Here is a 20,084-nt window from a genome sequence, read left to right as displayed (position 1 = left end):
ACATCGGGTACAGCGGATGCAGTATACCACATTGGCAGATGTGCAGGTGAACATCTGCTTGATGTGGAAAGTCTTCTTGGGGCCTGGGATGGGGGTGAGGGAGGAGGTATGGGGGCAGGTGTAGCACTTCCTGACTGCACCTCCCAGTCGTGAACCATTTCAACTCCCACTCCCATTCCTCAGACGACATGTCCATCCTGGCCCTCCTGCAGTGCCACAACGATGCCACCCGAAGGTTGCAGGAACAGCAACTCATATTCCGCTTGGGAACCCTGCAGCCCAATGGTATCAATGTGGATTTCACAAGCTTCAAAATCTCCCCTCCCCCTACCGCATCCCAAAACCAGTCCAGCTCGTCCCTGCCTCCCTAACCTGTTCTTCCTCCCATCTATCCCCTCCTCCCACCTCAAGCCGCACCTCCATCTCCTAACGACCAACCTCATCCCGCCCCCTTGACCTGTCCGTCCTCCCTGGACTGACCTATCCCCTTCCTAACTCCCTACCAAACTCACCTTTACTGGCTCCATCCCCGCCTCTTCGACCTGTTTGTTTCCTCTCCACCTATCCTCTCCTCTATCCCTCTTCTATCCGCCTCCCACTCTCTCCCTATTTATTTTGGAACCCCCTTCCCCTCCCCCTTTTCTGATGAAGGGTCTAGGCCCGAAACGTCAGCCTCTCTGCTCCTATGATGCTGCTTGGCCTGTTCTGTTCATCCAGCCCTGCACCTTGTTGTCTCGCTACAATTTAAGATAGTTTGTTATATTCTGGTATTTTTATTATATGTAGATCCTTCACAGATAAGATACAGTGCTGAATTACCATATCCCTCTACTTACAAGCACACTCATGTTGAAATTTCAGAGTGTCATTGCTTTAGTTAAAGTATAATGGGTTAGTACTGCTGTACATTGCACTTGTGTGCAAATATATATTTGACCCTATCTCAAAATCTAGTGACAGGATAGTGTTTTTTTTGACCCAGCAACACTGAAAGAGCATTGATATATTTCCAAGACTGGATGGTGAGTTGTTTGGAAGAGCCCTTTCAGATGGGGTGTTCCCATGTATCTGCTATCCTTTTCCTTCTCGAGGGTCATGATCCTGGGTTTAGTACTGTCAACGAAGCCTTGGAAAATTTCTGCAGGATATCTAGTAGATGATATTGTTTCTGAGTATAGGGAGTGAATGTTTGTGGACATGGTGCAAATCAAGTGGGCTCCTTCGTTCTGAATGGTGTCAAGCTTCTTTCGTATTTTAGGGGTCGCACTTCTCCAGGAAACTGAGAGAGTACTCTATTCTATCTCTGACTTGTGCCTTGTAAATGGTGGACTGGCTTTGGGGAGTCAGTCGGTGAGTTACTTGCTGCAGGATTCCTAGCCTCTGACTTACTCTTGCAGCCACAGTGTATATATAGCATGTCCAGTTAGTTTCTGGTCAATAGTAACTCCCAGGATATTAACAGTGATTTAAATAATGAGGATGGTGGTCATGGAATTCATATTGAAAGGAAAAGGAAAGTCACAGACTCACATCAAGCTAAAGAAAATAAAATTATTTTCCATATGTTTTCCAGGAGCTCAAGGGCTACTTGGATCAATTTACCATTAACCTCACTAAGCAATCATTACTAGTTTCATCGCAGTACTTACTGCAACATAAACACATATCTATGAAGTGCCATTGGCATAATAAAATGTCCCAAAGCCCTTAAGAGGAGATTTATCAAGTAAAATTTGGCACTAAGCCACATAACGTGAAATGAGGACAGGTTGCCAAAAGTTTGTTCAAAGAATTAGGTTTTATGGAATGTCTTAAAGGAAGAAAGAGAGATAAAGAGGTGTAAAAATGAATGTCCAGAACATCCCCCCACCCCGTAGATATCTGAAAATACAACCACCAATATTAGTTCAGTTAAATTTGGGGATGCAGAAGAGTCAGTTTTAGTTGAATACTTTGGATGGTTTTGAGTCTGGAGGAGGTTTCAGAAGGGCAAGACCTTGAAGGGAATATAAAACAAGGATGCAAAATTTGGCCAGAAGTTATTGCTTCACCAGGACCCAATGTAAGTTAGCATGTCTAGGGATGATCGGTGATCAGAGCTTGGTGCATGGTAAGACATGGACAGCAGGGTTTTGAGTTCAAGAGGGTGGAACATGGGAGGTTGGCCATGAGTGTGATAGTCAAATTTACTTGTAAAACATAAAGGTGTGATTGAGCTGGACTCCAGCTGTAAGACGAGCTGAGGCATGGGAATGTCAGATGATGTTACTGGGGTAGAAATGGGCTTGCTTAGTGATAGTGCACATACATTGTTGGAATCTCATCTCTGGGTTAAAAATGACTCCAAGGTTGTGAACAGGGTAGGATGGTTAACGATGGGCACTTGGTTCTATCTGTTTTACCCACTTCATAACTGGATGTCACAACCTGACATGGACTAGAAAGCAGGATTTAATCTCATGACTTTCTGAGGCGTAGAGAACAGTGCTAACAACACTGCCACTGACACTATCACACTACCACTGTATGTTGCGTGGAATTGGTATGAGAATTAATATATCAAAGCTGGAATTAAACTATTCAAAAATAACATTTGCTGATGAACTGACAATGAAGCAAAAATATTGTGTAAGTGCGTATCACGTTATGTGCACTATTGGTACTGTCACACAGATTCACGAAGATCAGAATTTTGGAAACGTTATTTTTAATTTCGCTAGATTTTAAGGTATGAATTTACATGTATAACTACTTTTATGTATTTCATTTTTCCTTTCCATTTCTTGCAGTTGCTGGATAAGTGTTGAAACACATCTGCTTTACATAGTACATGCTCCAATTGTTGCAGCTCTATTGGTAAGGATTTCAGCTGAACAGCTAATATACGATTGTGCAGCCACAGTATGAGAATTTTTTAGTCAGCTACAATTATGAACAGTTTCCAAGAAGCACTCCATCTCATTACATTAATACCCTATAATTTGTAATTGTAATGGAGGGGAAACTGTCAGCATTCTCAACTGATGGAATAAAATTGACAATAACTTGTGGTGCCCGTACATAGGGATGTGGTGTGCACAGTTGCAATCTTTGTTGATGTATATCAACATCGAATCAGTAATTGATAAAAAGTTCAATATTAACACATTACATTCACTGCAAAAACTACTGGAAATGATGAGCCCTTGTTGAGTAAGCTGTAAGTTTTAACCACACACTGTTACAATTACTGAGCAATTATGCCGACTGTGAAAAACTAATTTTCTTATTGTGAAAGGTCATTCACTCAGAAGAACATTTAAAAATTCCATCATTTTAAAAATGATATTTTTAAGTCTGTTTATGATATTTCAGCTCCTTCCTTAATCATGTTTGATTCCGCCTTCTGTAAAATATCCTCAAATGTGAATTGTAATCTTTGACACATACTCCCTGCTTTGTGATCTGGAAGAATTTTTCACTCTGAACATCTGACCAGCCTGCCTGCTGCCTGCAATGTTGCCAGACTCCACTGGCTCAATTTTACATCAAAGCTAGGTTGACAGGTTGTGGTCTGTGGTGTGAGTGGGAGCGGTTTTGGGGGCATCAAAATGAATGGGGCAGTGGGGAAGAGAAATGTACGGGGAAATTCCTTAGAAGGCACCTCTGATGAATTCTGGGAGTCCGAAAAGGAAGCAGACCCAACTGTTACTAGCTCATCCAGTGAAACTTAGCAGGCTAGAGAGCTGTGGAAAGAGGATACCCTGAAATGGCCATTAAATATGGGCCACAATTAGCTTGTGGGTGGGTGGGCTTTTGATGCCACCCCCACTGTAGATAATATTGCAGCAGGGGCAGGTGAGCAGGCATCAGAAATGGTGTAAAACCTTGAAAGAACTGCGAATGCTGGAAATCTGAAACAGAAACAGACATTGCTGGAAAAATTAAGCATGTTTGGCAGTAACTGTGCAGAGAAGTTAGAATTAATGTTTTGGGTCCAGCTGACTTTTCTATAGAACTGATGGTAGCTAGGAAAAGGATGATTATTATACAGAAGATGGGGAGGGCCGGGAATGTAAACAATAGATAGAGCCCGAAGAGAAAAGAGGACAGTGGACAAAGGAGTGGTTAAAGGTCAGTTTGGGAAATGAATAGCTGCTAATGGGGACAGTTAGTTGCTGAAAATGGATAGTGTGTGGTAGTAGTCCATGTGATGCCAAGGCTTGGTGTGTGGGGGTGAGGGAAGGCATAGGGAAAAGTTCTTAAGCTCTAAATCTTCTGTTCTTTTCAGAGCGGAAGGTCAGAAGGTATTGTAAATGTATGACAGGAGGTGGGGGTGGGAGAGGGAATGGGGTTAGAGGGAAAAGGTAGGGTAGGAAGGTTCCAAAGGGTCTTGGGTATTTCTGAGTTGTTGCATAATGTGTTCCTTAGTGCCTTTTTTTTGTTTCTTTTCTGGAGCCTTTTTCTAGGTCCTGGGTTTAATACCAAGTACAACAATTTTAGGGCTGGACTACCTTTTCCCATGTTTTCCCCCAGCCCCCACACACCAGGCCTTGGCATCACATGGGCTGCTATCATACACAACCCATTGTCTGTCACTAGTTGTCCTCATTAGCAGCTATGCATTCCCCCAAACTGACCTTTAAACACTCCTTTGTCTGTCCAACTATTTTTCCCTCTCTTTGGGATCTTTCTCTACCTATGGTTTACTCTTCCTCTCCCCCCCATCCCGTCTTCTGTATGAAGAAGGGTCACTGGACCTGAAATGTTAACCCTGATTTCTCCCTACACATACTGTCAGACCTGCTGAGATCTTCCAGCAATTTCTGTTTTTGTATGAGAAATGATGTCCCTGGCAGGGATAATGTCACTCAATTTTAACCCACTGCCTGCCACCTGGGGCCCTATAAAGTTCAGTTCCAAATATAGCACCAGATTCAAATTCACGTCAGAGTAGAGGAAATCTGTACTAAAGAGCCCACTAAACTTTTGTGACTAGCTCTTCTCTAAGTCTCAGGCAAGCACATCCCTTTATCACCAACCGCCAAACCTGGTTCAATATGTTTTTGCTTGCTAAGTAATTATTTTGATAAAGCAACATCAACATCATAACACAACAGCGACTACAAGTGGATCTTGAACCAGAATTGCTTATTTTTAAAATTGATTTTTGTCTTAAAAATCATGATCTAAAAATCAAAATCAGGATTTAGGAAAGAGCACTTCATCGAAATACTAATTTCCAGGGCTGTTCCCTCCAAATTTGCATCTGCAGTACCCCTTTTGACAGTAAGCTGGAAATATCTGGGAACTGGTCTAGCCATGGGGTCTACTTGCTCATTTAGGGAACTCCTTGCCTGTCCTCGTTCCCCTCGCACCAATGCCTATATTTGGAAGGAGCAGAGGCTCAACCCAGGATAGGTTAATTAACTATCAGGCACACTACATGAGCCAGATAGTCAGGTCTTGGCTTAGCTTTTGTCCCTTCCAGTTGACTTTCTCAAAATTATGGTAGAGTGCACAGAAATATTGTGCATTTTCGAGGCCAATTTATCTGTTTCCTCAAATATCCATGATACTCTTGCTGGTGAATGACAGTGATGTATTTTAAATTGAAAGGAAACCAGACTGACCAAGAAAGGATAATAAAATGCATTTAGCTCTGAGGGTCATGGGACCTGAAACGTTAGCTCTGATTTCTCTCCACGGAGGCTGCCAGACTTGCTAAGCTTTTCAAGCAATTTCTGTTTCTGTTTCTGATTTCCAGCATCTGCAGTTCTTTAGGGTTTTTTTTTGATAAAATGCGTTATCGATTTAATAGTACTTTCAATCCAGCTGATTTAATGAACTGGGTTGTGCAATGAAGAATAGGCATAACGTTAAAGGAAGATGTGATGCTTGACAATTTCATTAAAAGTAGAACCTTGTGTCTCTGTGCTGGCTTGCATGGATTTTATAGGAAATGGGTTTGGATGGTCTCAAAAATTCTGCGTGGATAACAAGAATATGTATAAAACAGCAAGAGCATTTTAGAATATTGATCTAAATAGTAGCACTAGACAGGGAATTCCAGAATGATTTGCTGTGAAATAGCCCATCCATCAAAATAATTAAACACATGCGCCGCCTGTAAATCTCAGTAATTTGCTACAGTTGATCCACTAGATTCAATCAGAAATATAGAATGGGCAGAGCACAGGAGGACATTTAGCCTGTTGTGCCTATTCTGGCTGTCTGAATGAGCAATTCACCCATTTCCACTACTTTCATCTCTCTGTGCAGCTCTGCAACTTTTTCCTTTTCAGATAATTATCTAAGTCCCTTTTGAATGCCCTCAATTGAGCCTGCTTCCACCATGTTCACTGGTAATGTATTTCAGATCCTAACCTCTCACAACATTGAACAGTTTTCCAATCAAGTTGTTTTGCTTCATTTGCAAATTATCTTAAATCTTTGGCCCCTAATTTTCTATCCTTCCACTAATGGGGATAATTTATCGCTAAGTACTCTGTCTAGACCACTCATGACTTTGAAGATGTCTATCCAATTTTGACAGAACCATCTCTTCTCTTTGTCAAAGACAACAGTCACAAATTCTCCAATTTTTGTATGTAACTGCTGTTCCTCATGCATGGAAGTATTCTTGTGACTGTTTTCTGTACCCTCTCTAATGCCTTTGCATTCTTCCTAATGTGGTGCCATAACTAGAGACAATACTTTAGTTGAGGGCAAACCAGTATTTTATACACGATTAACATAGCTTCCTTGCATTTGTACTCTATGTCCCTGTAGTTGGATGCTATAAACTTGATTTTCTGTTAATCATTCATGGGACGTGGGTGTTGCTGGCTGGCCAGCATTTATTGCCCATCCCTAGTTGCCATTGAGAAGGTGGTGGCAAGTTGCCGTCTTGCACCGCTGCAGTCTGTGTGGTTTGGGTTGACCCACAATGCTCTTATTAACGGAATTCTAGGATTTTGACCCAGTGACACTGAAGGAATGACAATATATTTCCAAGACAGGTGGTGAACGGCTTGGAGGGGAAAATGCAAGTGGTGGTGTTTCCATGTAACTACTGCCCTTGTCCTTGGATGGAAGTGGTCATGGATTTGGAAGGTGCTGTCTAAGCATCTTTGGTGAATTTATGCATTGCTTCTGTAGATAGTACACACTGCTGCTACTGAGCGTCAGTGATGGAGGGAATGGGTGTTTGTGGGTGTGATGCCAATCAAGCATGCTGCTTCGTCCTAGATGGCATCAAGTTTCTTGAGTGTTTTTGGAGATGCACCCATCCAGGCAAATGGGAAGTATTCTATCACATTCCTGACTTGTGCCTTGTAGATGTACAGGCTAAGGGGAGTCAGGAGGTGAGCTACTCATCACAGTATTCCTAGCCTCTGACCTGCTCTTGCAGTCACTTTGTTTATGTAGTGAATCCAGTTAAGTTTCTGGTCAATGGTAAGTTCCAGGATGTTGATTGTATGGGATTCAGTGATGGTAACACCGTTGAATGTCAAGATGCAATGGCTAGATTGTCTCTTATTGGAGATGGTCAGTGCTTGATATTTGTGTGGCACAAATGTTACCTGCCACTTGTCAGCCCAAACCTGGATATTGTCCACATCTTGTTGCATTTGAACATGGACTGCTTCAGTATCTGAGGAATTGTGAATGGTGCTGAACATTGTGCAATCATCGGCAAACACCCCCACTTCTGACCTTATGATGGAGGCAAGGTCATTGATGAAGCAGCTGAAGATGTTTGGGCCTTGGACACTACCCTGAGGAACTCCTGCAGAGATGTCCTGGAGCTGAGATGACTGATCTCCAATAACCACAGTTATCTTCTGATGTGCAGGTATGATTCCAACTGGTGATCTCTCAACTTTTCCTTCCACTTTCAATAATTTATGCACAAATACACCCACAATACTCTGCTTCTGCAACCCCTTTAATTTATATTGTCTCTTTGCATTGTTCAGCAAATGAATTCACTTTTCTATGAACTAAATGTAATCTGCCACTTGTGTGCCAGTTTCATAACCTGCGTATGTGCTTTGAACTTCTACAATATCCTCCTCACAGTTCACAGTAATTCTGAGCGTCATACCATCTGCAGATTTTGAAATTGTATCCTGTACACCAAGGTCTAGATCATTAGTATATTATCAGTAAATGCAAAGGCCCTAACACCAAAGCCTACAGTACAACCACTACAAAACTTCCTCCAGTCTGTAAAAGAATGGCTCAGCTTTACTCTTTCCCATTCAGTCCACCATGTATATGGGGTGAAAAAAAGCTCTCAAGCCAAATATCTTCTTCCACCTCTTGATCCACAACCCTGCACTTTACAGAACTTCAAGTACTTATTCAAATGTATTTCGTTTAAATGTGATATCTGGTTTCATCACCCTTTCAGACAGTGAGTTCCAGACCCCACAACCTGCTGGGTTGTAAAAAAATTATTCCAACTCCTTCCATAAATAAGTTCAAATTTTTGCCTGTTAGTTATTAAAGTCCCTCTCCAATGGGAAATAGATCCTTCTTATCCATTCTATCTAGGTCCTTCTTATCAATGTATTTATATCCCTCGCATTTTGTACATCATATTTATATCTTCCTTAGCCTACTCTGTTTCAAAAAAACAACTCTAGCCTTTCCAATTTTTCGTCAAAGCTAAAATTCTCTATTCCAAGCAAAATACTCATAAATCTCTTCTATACCCTCTCTAGTGAAATCCTAACCTTCCTGTAATGCATGACTTATTTTTATACTTTGATTCAGCAAATCATAAAATTACTTTTGATAAAAAGCAGGAGAATGGCTGTGTTTTTCCCACTGCTAATGACTGAACCAAATTATTAGGGATCGCATGCTTCCAAGCCACGGGTTCCTATAGTTTAATTATAGTTTATGCTATTCTCCTATTTTCAGGAAAAGGAATATTATCATTAATGTTTTGTATTTCTGAAACTATTTATTTTTTAAATAACAGCACACACACTTTCTCAATTCAGATTCTGCTGTGAAAGAGCTGGAATTCTCAATTTTCCACTAATACAATGAAATCGAAATATTCTGCAATAAGAGTATAATGCATTCAGGGCATAAGGTTTGATCAGGATTCTACTGCATCATTCTGTATCAAACTGTTAGTACAGATTCAAAAAAAAGAAATATCCCGGCATATCCCCATGCAACCATTACCATCAAGCCAGGGGATCAACCCTGGTTCAATGGAGAGTGCAGGAGGACATGCCAGGAACAGCACCAGGCATACCTGAAGATGAGGTGTCAACCTGGTGAAGCCACCAAACAGAACTACTTCCACACCAAACAGTGAAAGCCGCAAGTGATAGACAGAGCTAAGCGATCCCACAACCAACGGATCAGATCCAAGCTCTGCAGTCCTGCCACATCCAGTCGTGAATGGTGGTGGACAATTAAACAACTCACTGGAGGTGGAGGCTCCACAAATATCCCCATCCTCAATGATGGAAGAGCCCAGCACATCAGTGCAAAAGATACGGCTGAAGCATTTGCAGCAATCTTCAGCCAGAAATACCGAGTGGATGATCCATCTCAGCCTCCTCCAGTGGTCCCCAGCATCACAGACACCAGTCTCCAGCCAATTCCATTCTTTCTGGATACACTGGAGACTGCAAAGGCTATGGGGCCTGACAACATTCCAGTAATTGTACTGAAGACTTGTGCTCCAGAACTTGCCGCTCCCCTAGCCAAGCTGTTCCAGTACAGTTACAACACTGGTATCTACCAGACAATGTGGAAAAATGCCCAAGTATGTCCTGTACACAAAAAGCAGGACAAATCCAACCTGGTCAATTACCGCCCCTCAATCATCAGTAACGTGATGGAAAGTGTCATCAACAGTGCTATCAAGCAGCACCTGCTCAGAAATAACCTGCTCGGTGATGCCCAGTTTGGGTTCCGCCAGGGCCACTCAGCTCCTGACCTCATTACAGCCTTGGTTCAAACATGGACAAAAAAGCTGAATTCCAGAGGTGAGGTGAGAGTGACAACCCTTTACATCAAGACAGCATTCGACTGAGTGTGGCATCAAGGAGCCCTCGCAAAACTGGAATCAATCAGTATCAGGGGGCAAACTCTCTGGTGGTTGGAGTCATACCTGACACATTGGAAGATGGTCATGGTTGTGAGAGGTCAATCATCTCAGCTCCAGGACATCTCTGCAGGAGTTCCTCAGGATAGTGTCCTAGGCCCAACCATCTTCAGCTGCTTCATCAATGGCCTTCCCTCCATCATAAGGTCAGAAGTGGGGATGTTTACCAATGATTGCACAATGTTCAGCACCATATGTAACTCCTCAGATACTGAAGCAGTCCGTGTTCAAATGCAACAAGATGTGGACAATATCCAGGCTTGGGCTGACAAGTGGCAAATGACATTTGTGCCACACAAATGCCAGGCTATGACCATCACCAATAAGAGAAAAACTAACCACCATCCCTTGACATTCAATGATGTTACCATCGCGGAGTCCCCTACTATCAGTATCCTGGCTGTTGTCATTGACCAGAAACTCAACTGGACTCACCACATAAACACAGTAGCTACAAGAGCAGGCCAGAAGCTAGGAGTACTGCGGCGAGTAACTCATCTCCTGACTCCTCAAAGCCTGTCCACCATCTACGATGCACAAGCCAGAAGTCTGGTGGAATACTCCCCACTTGCCTGGATGAGTGCAGCCCCAACAACACTCAAGAAGCTTGACAACACCCAGGACAAAGCAGCCCGCTTGATTGGCATTACATCCATAAGCATCCACTTCCTCCACCACCGACGCTCAGTAGCAGCAGTGTGTACTATCTACAAGATGCACTGCAGAAACTCACCAAAGATCCTCAGATAGCACCTTCCAAACGCACGACCACTTCCACCTGGAAGGACAAGGGCAGCAGATATATGGGAACACCACCACCTCCAAGTTCCCCTCCAAGTCACCCACCATCCTGACTTGGAAATGTATCACTGTTCCTTCACTATCGCTGGGTCAAAATCCTGGAATTCCCTCCCTAATAGCATTGTGGGTAGATTACCTGATAGATTAAGTAATTCAAATTTGGTCAGTGGCTCGGGACAGCAGGGGGTGACTGTAAGCGAGGCAGGTAGAGGAATCCTGCAGTCAGCAACAGAGGAGCCTCAGCTCTTGACCTTTCCAATAGGTACAAGGTACTTGCTCCATGTGTGGATAAGGAAAAGGGCTGCAGGGAGGATGAGCCAACTGACCACTGCACTGTGGTACGGGAGACCATTCAAGATGGGGGAGCAAAAAGACAGGTGGTAGTTGTAGGGGATTCTATAATTAGGGGGATAGATAGTATCCTTTGTAAGCAGGATCAAGAGTCCTGCATGGTAAGTTGCCTGCCCGGTGCCAGGGTAAGGGATATCTCTAACTGGCTTGAAAGGATATTGGAGTGGGAGTGGGAGGATCCAGTTGTTGTGGTTCACGCCGGAATAAACAACATAGGCAAGACTAGGGAAGAGGACCTGTTCAGAGATTATCATGAGCTAGGAAACAAATTAAAGAACAGGTCCTCAAGGGTTAAAATCTCCGGATTACTGCCCGAGCCATGTGCTTATTGGCATTGGAACATGGGAATAAGGGAAGTAAACATGTGGCTAAGAGAGTGGTGCAGGAAAGAGGGGTCCCTTTCCATGGGGCACTGGCATCAGTATTGGAACAGGAGGGATCTGTACCGTTGGGACGGTCTGCACCTGAGTCAAGCTGGAACCAATGTTTTAGCAATAAGGGTAAATAGGCTGGTCAACGGGACTTTAATCTGGAAAGTGGGGGGGAAGGGAATGGTGAAACTTGCCATGGGGGAAACAAAGTAGCAGGTTAACATCTGCAGTGGTGGATACAACTCAGTGGAAAAATATGAAAAAAATGACAGGGAAGGAGAATTCAGGAGAGGTTATTAAAGTCTCCAGCACAGACACAAATAGGACAGAGTGTTTGGAAAAGGCTAGCAATCAAACACTGGAAAAACAAATGAAAATGAGAAGAGGGAGGGTTAATACAGGACTGAAGGTGTTATATCTGAATGCACGCAGTATAAGGAATAAGGTAAATGAGCTTGTGGCGCAGATCAAAACTGGCAGGTATGATGTGGTAGGCATCACGGAGACGTGGCTGCAAGGGGATCAGGATTGGGAATTGAATATCCAAGGATATACATCTTATCGAAAAGATAGGCAGGTAGGCCAAGGGGGTGGGGTTGCCTTATTAGTGAGAAATGAAATTAAATCAATAGGAAGAAACAAAGTAGGATCAGATGGTGTAACATCTGTGTGGGTAGAATTGATGAACCGCAAAAGTGAGAAAACCATAGTTAGGGTTGTGTACAGGCCTTCAAACGGTAGTCAGGAGCTGGGGCACAGGATGCACCAGGAGATAGAAAAGGTGTGTAAGAAAGGGAAAGTCACAGTGATCATAAGGGATTTCAATATGCAGGTGGGAAAATCATGTTGGTAGTGGATTGCAAGAAAAGGAGTTTGTGGAATGTCCACGAGATGGCTTTTTGAAGCAGCTCGTCCTGGAGCCCACAAGGGAACAGGCAATATTGGATTTAGTGCTGTGCATGAGGCAGACTTGATAAGGGAGATTAAGGTAAAGGAACCCTTAGGAGGCAGTGATCATAAGATGATAGAATTTACTTTGCAATTTGAGCGGGAGAAGATACAATCAGAGGTAACAGTATTACAGCTGAATAAAGGTGACTACAGAGGTATGAGGGAGGAGCTGGGCAGAATTCACTGGGAGAGGACCTAGCAGGAAAGACAGTGGAACAGCAATGGCAGAAGTTTCTGGGAGTAATTCAGGAGACACAGCAAAAATTCATCCCTAGGAAAAAGAAGCATGGCACAGGGACAATGAGGCAACCATGGCTGACTAAGGAAGTCAGGGATAGCATAAAAGCAAAAGAGAAAGCATAAAATGTGGCGAAGGGCGGTGGGAAACCAGAGGACTGGGAAGCTTAGAAAGATCAACAGAGAGCAACAAAAAAAGAAATAAGGAGGGAGAAGATTAAATATGAGGGTAAGCTAACCAGTAATATAAATGAAGACTGTAAGACTTTCTTTAGGTATATAAAGGGCAAAAGAGAGGCAAAAGTGGACATTGGTCCACTGGAAAATGACGATGGAGAGATGGTAGTGGGGAACAAGGAAATGGCTGAGGAACTGAATAATTACTTCGCGTCAGTCTTCACGGTGGAAGACACGAGTAATATCCCAAAAATTCAAGAGAGTCAGGGGGCAGAGCTGAGTCTGGTGCCCCAAACCAAAAAAAAAGGTGCTAGTAAAACTGATTGGCCTGAAGGTAGACAAACCACCAGGAACAGATGGACTACACCCCAGTGTTCTAAAGGAGATAGCTGAAGAGATAGTGGAAGCGTTAGTGGTGATCTTTCAGGAATCACGAGAGTCAGGAAGTGTCCCAGAGGACTGGAAAATGGCTAACATGACACCCCTGTTTAAAAATGGAGTAAGGCAAAAGATGGAAAATTACAGGCTGATTAGCCTAACCTCAGTTGTGGGTAAGATTTTGGAGTCCATTGTAAAGGATGAGATTGCTGAATATTTGGAAGTGTATAGTAAAATAGGGCAAAGTCAGCATGGTTTCATCAAGGGGAGGTCATGCCTGACAAATCTGCTAGAATTCTTTGAGGAAGTAACGGGCAGGGTAGACCAAGCAGAGCCAATGGATGTTATCTACCTGGACTTCAAGAAGGCTTTTGACAAGATGCCACACAGGAGGCTGCTAAGTAAGATAAGGGGCCATGGTGATAGAGGCAAGGTGCTAGCATGGATAGAAGATTGGCTGCCTTGCAGAAATCAGAGAATAGGGATAAAGGGGTCTTTCTCAGGATGGCAGCTGGTGACAAGTGGAGTTCCACAAAGATCAGTGCTGGGACCACAACTTTTCACTTTATACATTAATGATCTTGGTGAAGGAACTGTGGGCATTCTGGTTAAGTTTGCCAACGATACTAAGGTAGGTGGAGGGACAGGTAGTATTGTGGAGGGGGCAAGGCTGCAGAAGGGTTTGGACAGGTTAGCAGAGTGGGCAAAGAAGTGGCAGATGGAGTACAATGTGGGAAAGTGTGAGGTCATGCACTTTGGTAAGAAGAATAAAAGCATGGACTATTTTCTAAATGGGGAGAAAATTCAGAAGTCTGAAGTGCAAAGAGAATTGGGAGTTCTAGTCCAGGATTCTCTAAAGGTAAACTTGCAGGTTGAGTCAGTAGTCAGGAAGGCAAATGCAAGGTTGGCATTTATTTTGAGAGGACTTGAAAATAAAAGCAGGGATGTACTACTGAGGCTTTATAAGGCTCTGGTCAGGCCACATTTGGAATATTGCATACAGTTTTTGGGCCCCATATCTCAGGAAGGATGTACTGGCCCTGGAGTGGGTTCAGAGGAGGTTCACGAGAATGGTCCCAGGAATGGAAAGCTTAACATATAAGGAACATTTGAGGACTCTGGGACCATACTCATTGGATTTTAGATGGATGAGGGGGGATCGAATTGAAACTTTTAGAATACTGAATGGCCTCGACAAAGTGGATGTTGGGAAGATGCTTCCATTGGTAGGAGAGTCTAGGACCCAAGGGCACAGCCTTAGAATAAAGGGAAGACCTTTTAGAACGGAGGTGAGGAGAAACTACTTCAACCAGAGAGTGGTGAATCTATGGAATTCACTGCCACAGAAAGCTGTGGAGGCCAGGTCATTGAGTACATTTAAGACTGAGATAGATAGTTTCTTGATTATCAAGGGGATCAAGGGTTACGGGGAGTAAGTGGGAGAATGGGGTTGAGGAACTTATCAGCCATGATTGAATGGCAGAGCAGACTCGGTGAGCTGAATGGCCTAATTTCTGCTCCTATGTCTTATGGTCTTATGGGTCAACGCACAGCACGGTTCAAGAAAGCAGCTCACCACCACCTTCTCAAGGGCAACAAGGGATGGGTAAGAAATCCTGGCCAGCCAGTGATGCCCACATCCCACAAATTAATAGAAAAAAATCTTATCTTTATGCTTGTTAATGTAGCTGATTCAAATTTTGTGTAAATGGTGCAATTTCTACACAGTTAAACTACCTGAGTAGCCTTTGTAAATATTTGAAAAATTGATCTGTTGCCAAATACAATTTGTTACATAATTCACCAGATTTCCAAACTTCTCTTACTGCTGCAACATGGTGGCTCAGTGGTCAGCACTACTGCCTCACAGCACCAGGGACCTGGGTTCAATTCCATCCTTGGGCAACTCCTATATGGAGTTTGCACATTCTCCCTGTGTCTGTGTGGGTTTCCTCCTACAGTCCAAAGTGCAGGCTAGGTGGATTGGCCATGCTAAATTGCTTGTAGTGTTCAGGGATGGGTGAGTTGGTGTGGACTTGTTGGGCTAATGGGCCTGTTTCCACAATGTAGGGATTCTTAATTCTAATTTTTAGCCTGATTGTCTTTAATAGTATAATTGCAACATATTGTGATGCTGTTTGTGCTGAGTTTCATTCCTTTATTGCTGGCTTTTTCATTCATAGGATGTGGGCAAAGTCGGCTGAGTCACCATTTACTGCCCATCCGTAGCTGTCCTTGAGAAGGTGGTGGTAAGCTGCCTTCTTGAACTGCTGCAGTCCTTTTGATGTAAATGATGCATTGACACCGCTGTTAGTGAGAGAGTTCCTTAATCAGCACTTTCCCCAATATGGCCTCCTATTTGCCTGCTATTTAGTCGTTAATTGTATGTGCAGTGTTTAATCATGGTGGGACTACAGGATCAGTGGGAATGGACACACCACTTGCTTCTGCTTCACTCAAAATCAGTGGTTTATCTCGCATCAAATCCCTGTCCACGTCCAAATGAATTTACTTCAAATGTTTGCTCAGTGATAAAGTTGTATTTTCATTTTAAAGTTGTAATTTTATTCAGGTATTTTTGTTTAATGTAGTAACTCATCATTAACCATGAAAAGGTTTTAATGCAACTTTAACTATGATGTAGTCCATAATCAATCAGAAATCATTTGTAAAAATATAAACAAGGTCCATTCTGTCTGTTCAAGTTCACCCCGAAAATTGTGCACAATGTACATGCATTATGGATGTCATCTGTTCTATCCCAAACAGTAAGTTAATTGAGGGATAGTTTTGCAAAACTTCTCCAAAGACTGTACTGTTGAGTCAATTTATACATTATTCATAATGTTGGCTGTGGTTCAGTTGATAGCAAGTTTGCCTCTAATTCACAGGATTGTGATTTCAAGTTGCACTTTGGAGACCTGAGCACAAAAATCTTAAGCAGACACTCCAGCACAATGCTGAGGGAATGCTACATTGTTGGAGATGTTAACTGTCTTTCAAAAGACAGCCAAGGTTCAGTCTGCTCTTTCAAGGGCATGTAAAAATTTCTCACCTCATTCAGAGAGTGAGAGAGTTACTGTTGATGCTCTGATCAATATTTAATTCCTCAATTGACACTACAAAACAGATTACCTGTCATTATTGATTGCTGTTCACGGAAGCTTGCTGTACATGAATTGGTTGCCATGTTTCCAATATATCTACAGTACCTACCCTTCTTAAAGTATTTCATTAGCTTTAAAGTGTTCTGAAATGTCCTGCGGTCATGTAAGATGTTATATAAAATTAAGTCTTCCTTTACTGTAATTGTCACAATTTAGGTTTAATTACATCTAATTAATATTTTTACTGCCTTGCGCTCAAAAGCATGACCAATTTATAACTTTCTCTGATAGGATTAGATAAGCGTGTATGTGTAATTTAGTTGAACTTATGTACTAGTTTGTTGTCAATAACTTCAGTTCTCTGGAGCTTGATTGATTATCTCAGCGACATGAGAAAATCAGTTTTGTTTGCTTTCTGTGGCGTTTTCTCAGGAGCTGGCATTATCAGTGTTTAAGGGAAGTAGAACATGGGATTGCACAATCTAACAGATAGGACAAGCATGGATGGGCCTAGTGGTCTTTTCCTGGCCTTCGTATTTTCGTAGTTTCATGAATGGCCTGTTCGTGTATACTTGTATCACACGTTTTGTAGTTCAATATCACTGTTTCTGTAAAATCTCCTTCAGATAAAAAACCAATCTGTGTATTTTTTGTGAGCAATTAAACAGCCTCAGTCAAAATCTAAGTCTGCTATCTGGATTTATATTACACTTCATCATTATTTGACTCTAATAACATTGTTTCCATGTCGTTCATAGGTGAACCTTTTCTTCTTGCTCAACATAGTCCGTGTCCTGGTTACAAAGCTAAGAGATACCCACCGTACTGAAAGCAATATGTACATGAAGGCTGTTCGAGCAACTTTAATACTTGTGCCACTGCTGGGAATTCAGTTTGTCATTATCCCTTGGAGACCAGAAAACAGACTTGCTGGCGAAATTTATGACTACATTATGCACATATTTGTGCATTACCAGGTTTGCTACTGTTTTTCCTAAATAAATGTCTTCATTTCACTGAATGCAATTTAAGTACCCCTAGTAATGTGTAATTTATGTTAGGTTAGCCTTAATTAAAATCTTGCAACATATTTGAGCCACAGTGCAACTCTTACCTTTCCACATGCTCACATTGCACATTCCCTTCCTTTTCCTTGCTTTTTCTTTTCAATTCCCATTTTAGTCTGCAGAGTCAGTCCCCAATTTTCACCTTCCTACTACTCCAGCCTTCTTCCTTAAGACACTGGTTCATTTTGTGCATGGAACTGCCTGCTTCGGCAAAATTATGACAAGAATTCCTGCCTGTATGCAGTAAGATTCCATTCCCAGTAGGAACTAGGAGCAACAGGGAAAGGAGTAGATGAGAGAGATAAAGTGGAAACAGTGCTAAGAAACTAGTTGAAGAGCTTAACATGGATAATTCTCGGCAGGGAAGAGCTATGTTATTTTGCAGGGAAAACAGGATTTTCATGGATTCTTCAACAGAGTGCAGCCATGATTTTCCAATGCCTGTACATATGGTTTAGCCCTCAATAGAGGTTGTTTTTGCTATCAAGCCTTTCCTATTGAAAAACAAAATATCTCAAATTTTCTACTGGGTCGACAAATGATTGGCAATGGTATATTTGTCCAGTAACATCTGCACGTTTATTTTTCACTGACTACCAGACTAGCATATTTGGTATCTTATTGTCAATATATAGGTTGACAACATAGTTTCACAAATTCTTTTACTCTGCTGCGTCAGAAAACAGTGAAACCATTAAAGAAGTCAGAGAGTATGTTTGCTTTATGATTGATTGTAAAGTTTCTGAACATCACATATCAAAATATTATGAGATTTTGGTGTGTCTTCCAGGGCAGTATTGGGGCAATAAATACTTTGGGCTGTTTTACGATGTTCAAGGTGTTTTGCAAGTTCAAGCTGTTGGTATTTTGATTTCCATTACTTCATCTTAACATATTTTGTGCTTAAATTAATTTATGAAAATTTATTTCCCCACAGGGTTTGTTAGTGGCCACCATATTTTGCTATTTCAATGGTGAGGTAAGTAAGAAAGAGCTAAATACAGTGCCTCAGGAAGCAAATCCATCACAATGTGCAATTTCAGTTATTATGTGCTTTATAATGTTGTTTTCCTGCAATAAATTGAAGAAATGTGTGTTGACGCACCTTATAGTGTGCAAGGCATCGCAATGCGCATTGGCCTTCTGGTCACAGTTGCTTAGAATTGTAAAATAAACAAAAAAATCATAACTGAAATACAAGCGAAAGGATGAAACAATAATTAGTTACTTCAATGTAACACTTTACACACACACACAGTAAGACATCTCAGAGCGCTTCCAATAAAGAGCAAAAGAATATTGTGGACACTGAACCTGAGGAAACAGACAAAATAGAGATAGTATGTCCTAGAAGGAGTATCAGTCGCAGCCATGTTGCATAAACTAAGGGACAAAAAGGGAAATCACATTACTAGATGTATGTTATAAAAGCAAAACAGAGATAGAACTGCAAGCATATAGACAAATTGCTGAGTACAGAAACTAGGGTCATAAGATAGGCAATGTCAATCTTAACATGAATATAAATATAAAAGGAATAGAGGGCACAGATATCTCATAATAAATCCAAGAATCATCCAGGCAAATGAAACTTAGGACTCAACTGGGGACGACAAAAATATTGTTACATTAACCATGATATTGTAGGTTAAAAATGTCGGCACTCAAGTCATACAAAGTAGTATGTTCCTTATTCATTTTTAATTCATGCCTAGTTAGTTGATTTCAGTTGGCTGACAGCAGGAGTAAGAAAATCCATTTCTAGGTCCTGGGACTGTGCAGGAAAAAAGTCATTAATAATGGTCCTTGCTCCCGATCACAGTCCAGTGGCCTCTGTTTTAAAATTTAAGTTGTATCAGGACCACATTGTATTTTAGTGGTGATGCTGTCACAATTGGATATCCTGCTTGTACTCAGTCTAAGATTCCCAAGTAAAAATTGGCCAACCCATCAAGGTAGCAGAAGCAAATAGCCTCCACAAGACTGAATATTCGAATAAATCAACTCCAATTAGAGAACTCGCAAAAGAAAACAATGCTGCACAATTGGGAAACAAGGAGCTGGACTGATCTTCTGCCTGCAATGAAGAGCAAAAACTATTTTAATGATTTTCTTCTTCTCAGTCCCATGGGGCTGAGGTAAATTGTCATGCCCCTACTGTTCCTGAGATCAATTACCTCAGTGCAAAATGAAATTGAACTCAGAACCTTCAGGTTTGCACAAGTTGGCAACATGTTGTTTTAACCAAGAGTGGAAGCTTTATTACAATTCTATAATATTAAATGAATAATCTTCAAGGCATATCAAGAAGTTAAAATGAACATTATTCAGTCCGCGCAAGTTAGAAAACCACACTGAAATTAATTCACAATTAAATTTATATAATGCTCAAATTATTGGACAAATGATGCTAACATGACAGAAAAAGGAACAAAGCTAGATTATGGAATGTAGAGCTGGATGAACACAGCAGGCCAAGCAGCATCAGAGGAGCAGGAAGGCTGATGTTTCAGGCCTAGACCCG

The 20,084-nt window shown here is 41.8% G+C and overlaps 1 protein-coding gene across 1 annotated transcript in view; it reads left to right on the top strand.

Moving 5' to 3' along the window:
* Positions 1-20,084, top strand: part of calcr (calcitonin receptor) — a 117,271-nt gene that overhangs the window by 88,932 nt on the left and 8,255 nt on the right. Inside the window, exons 10-12 of the mRNA XM_048608339.1 lie at positions 2,790-2,856; positions 17,252-17,470; positions 18,498-18,539. Of these exons, the coding sequence (XP_048464296.1) occupies positions 2,790-2,856; positions 17,252-17,470; positions 18,498-18,539 (328 nt within the window). The remainder of the gene's footprint in view (positions 1-2,789; positions 2,857-17,251; positions 17,471-18,497; positions 18,540-20,084) is intronic.

Source organism: Rhincodon typus, chromosome 2 (assembly GCF_021869965.1).
Source record: "Rhincodon typus isolate 14 chromosome 2, sRhiTyp1.1, whole genome shotgun sequence".
In the NCBI taxonomy this organism is placed as follows: domain Eukaryota; kingdom Metazoa; phylum Chordata; class Chondrichthyes; order Orectolobiformes; family Rhincodontidae; genus Rhincodon; species Rhincodon typus.
Note: the sequence above shows the minus strand (reverse complement) of the source record. Positions and strands in the feature narration are given on the sequence as shown.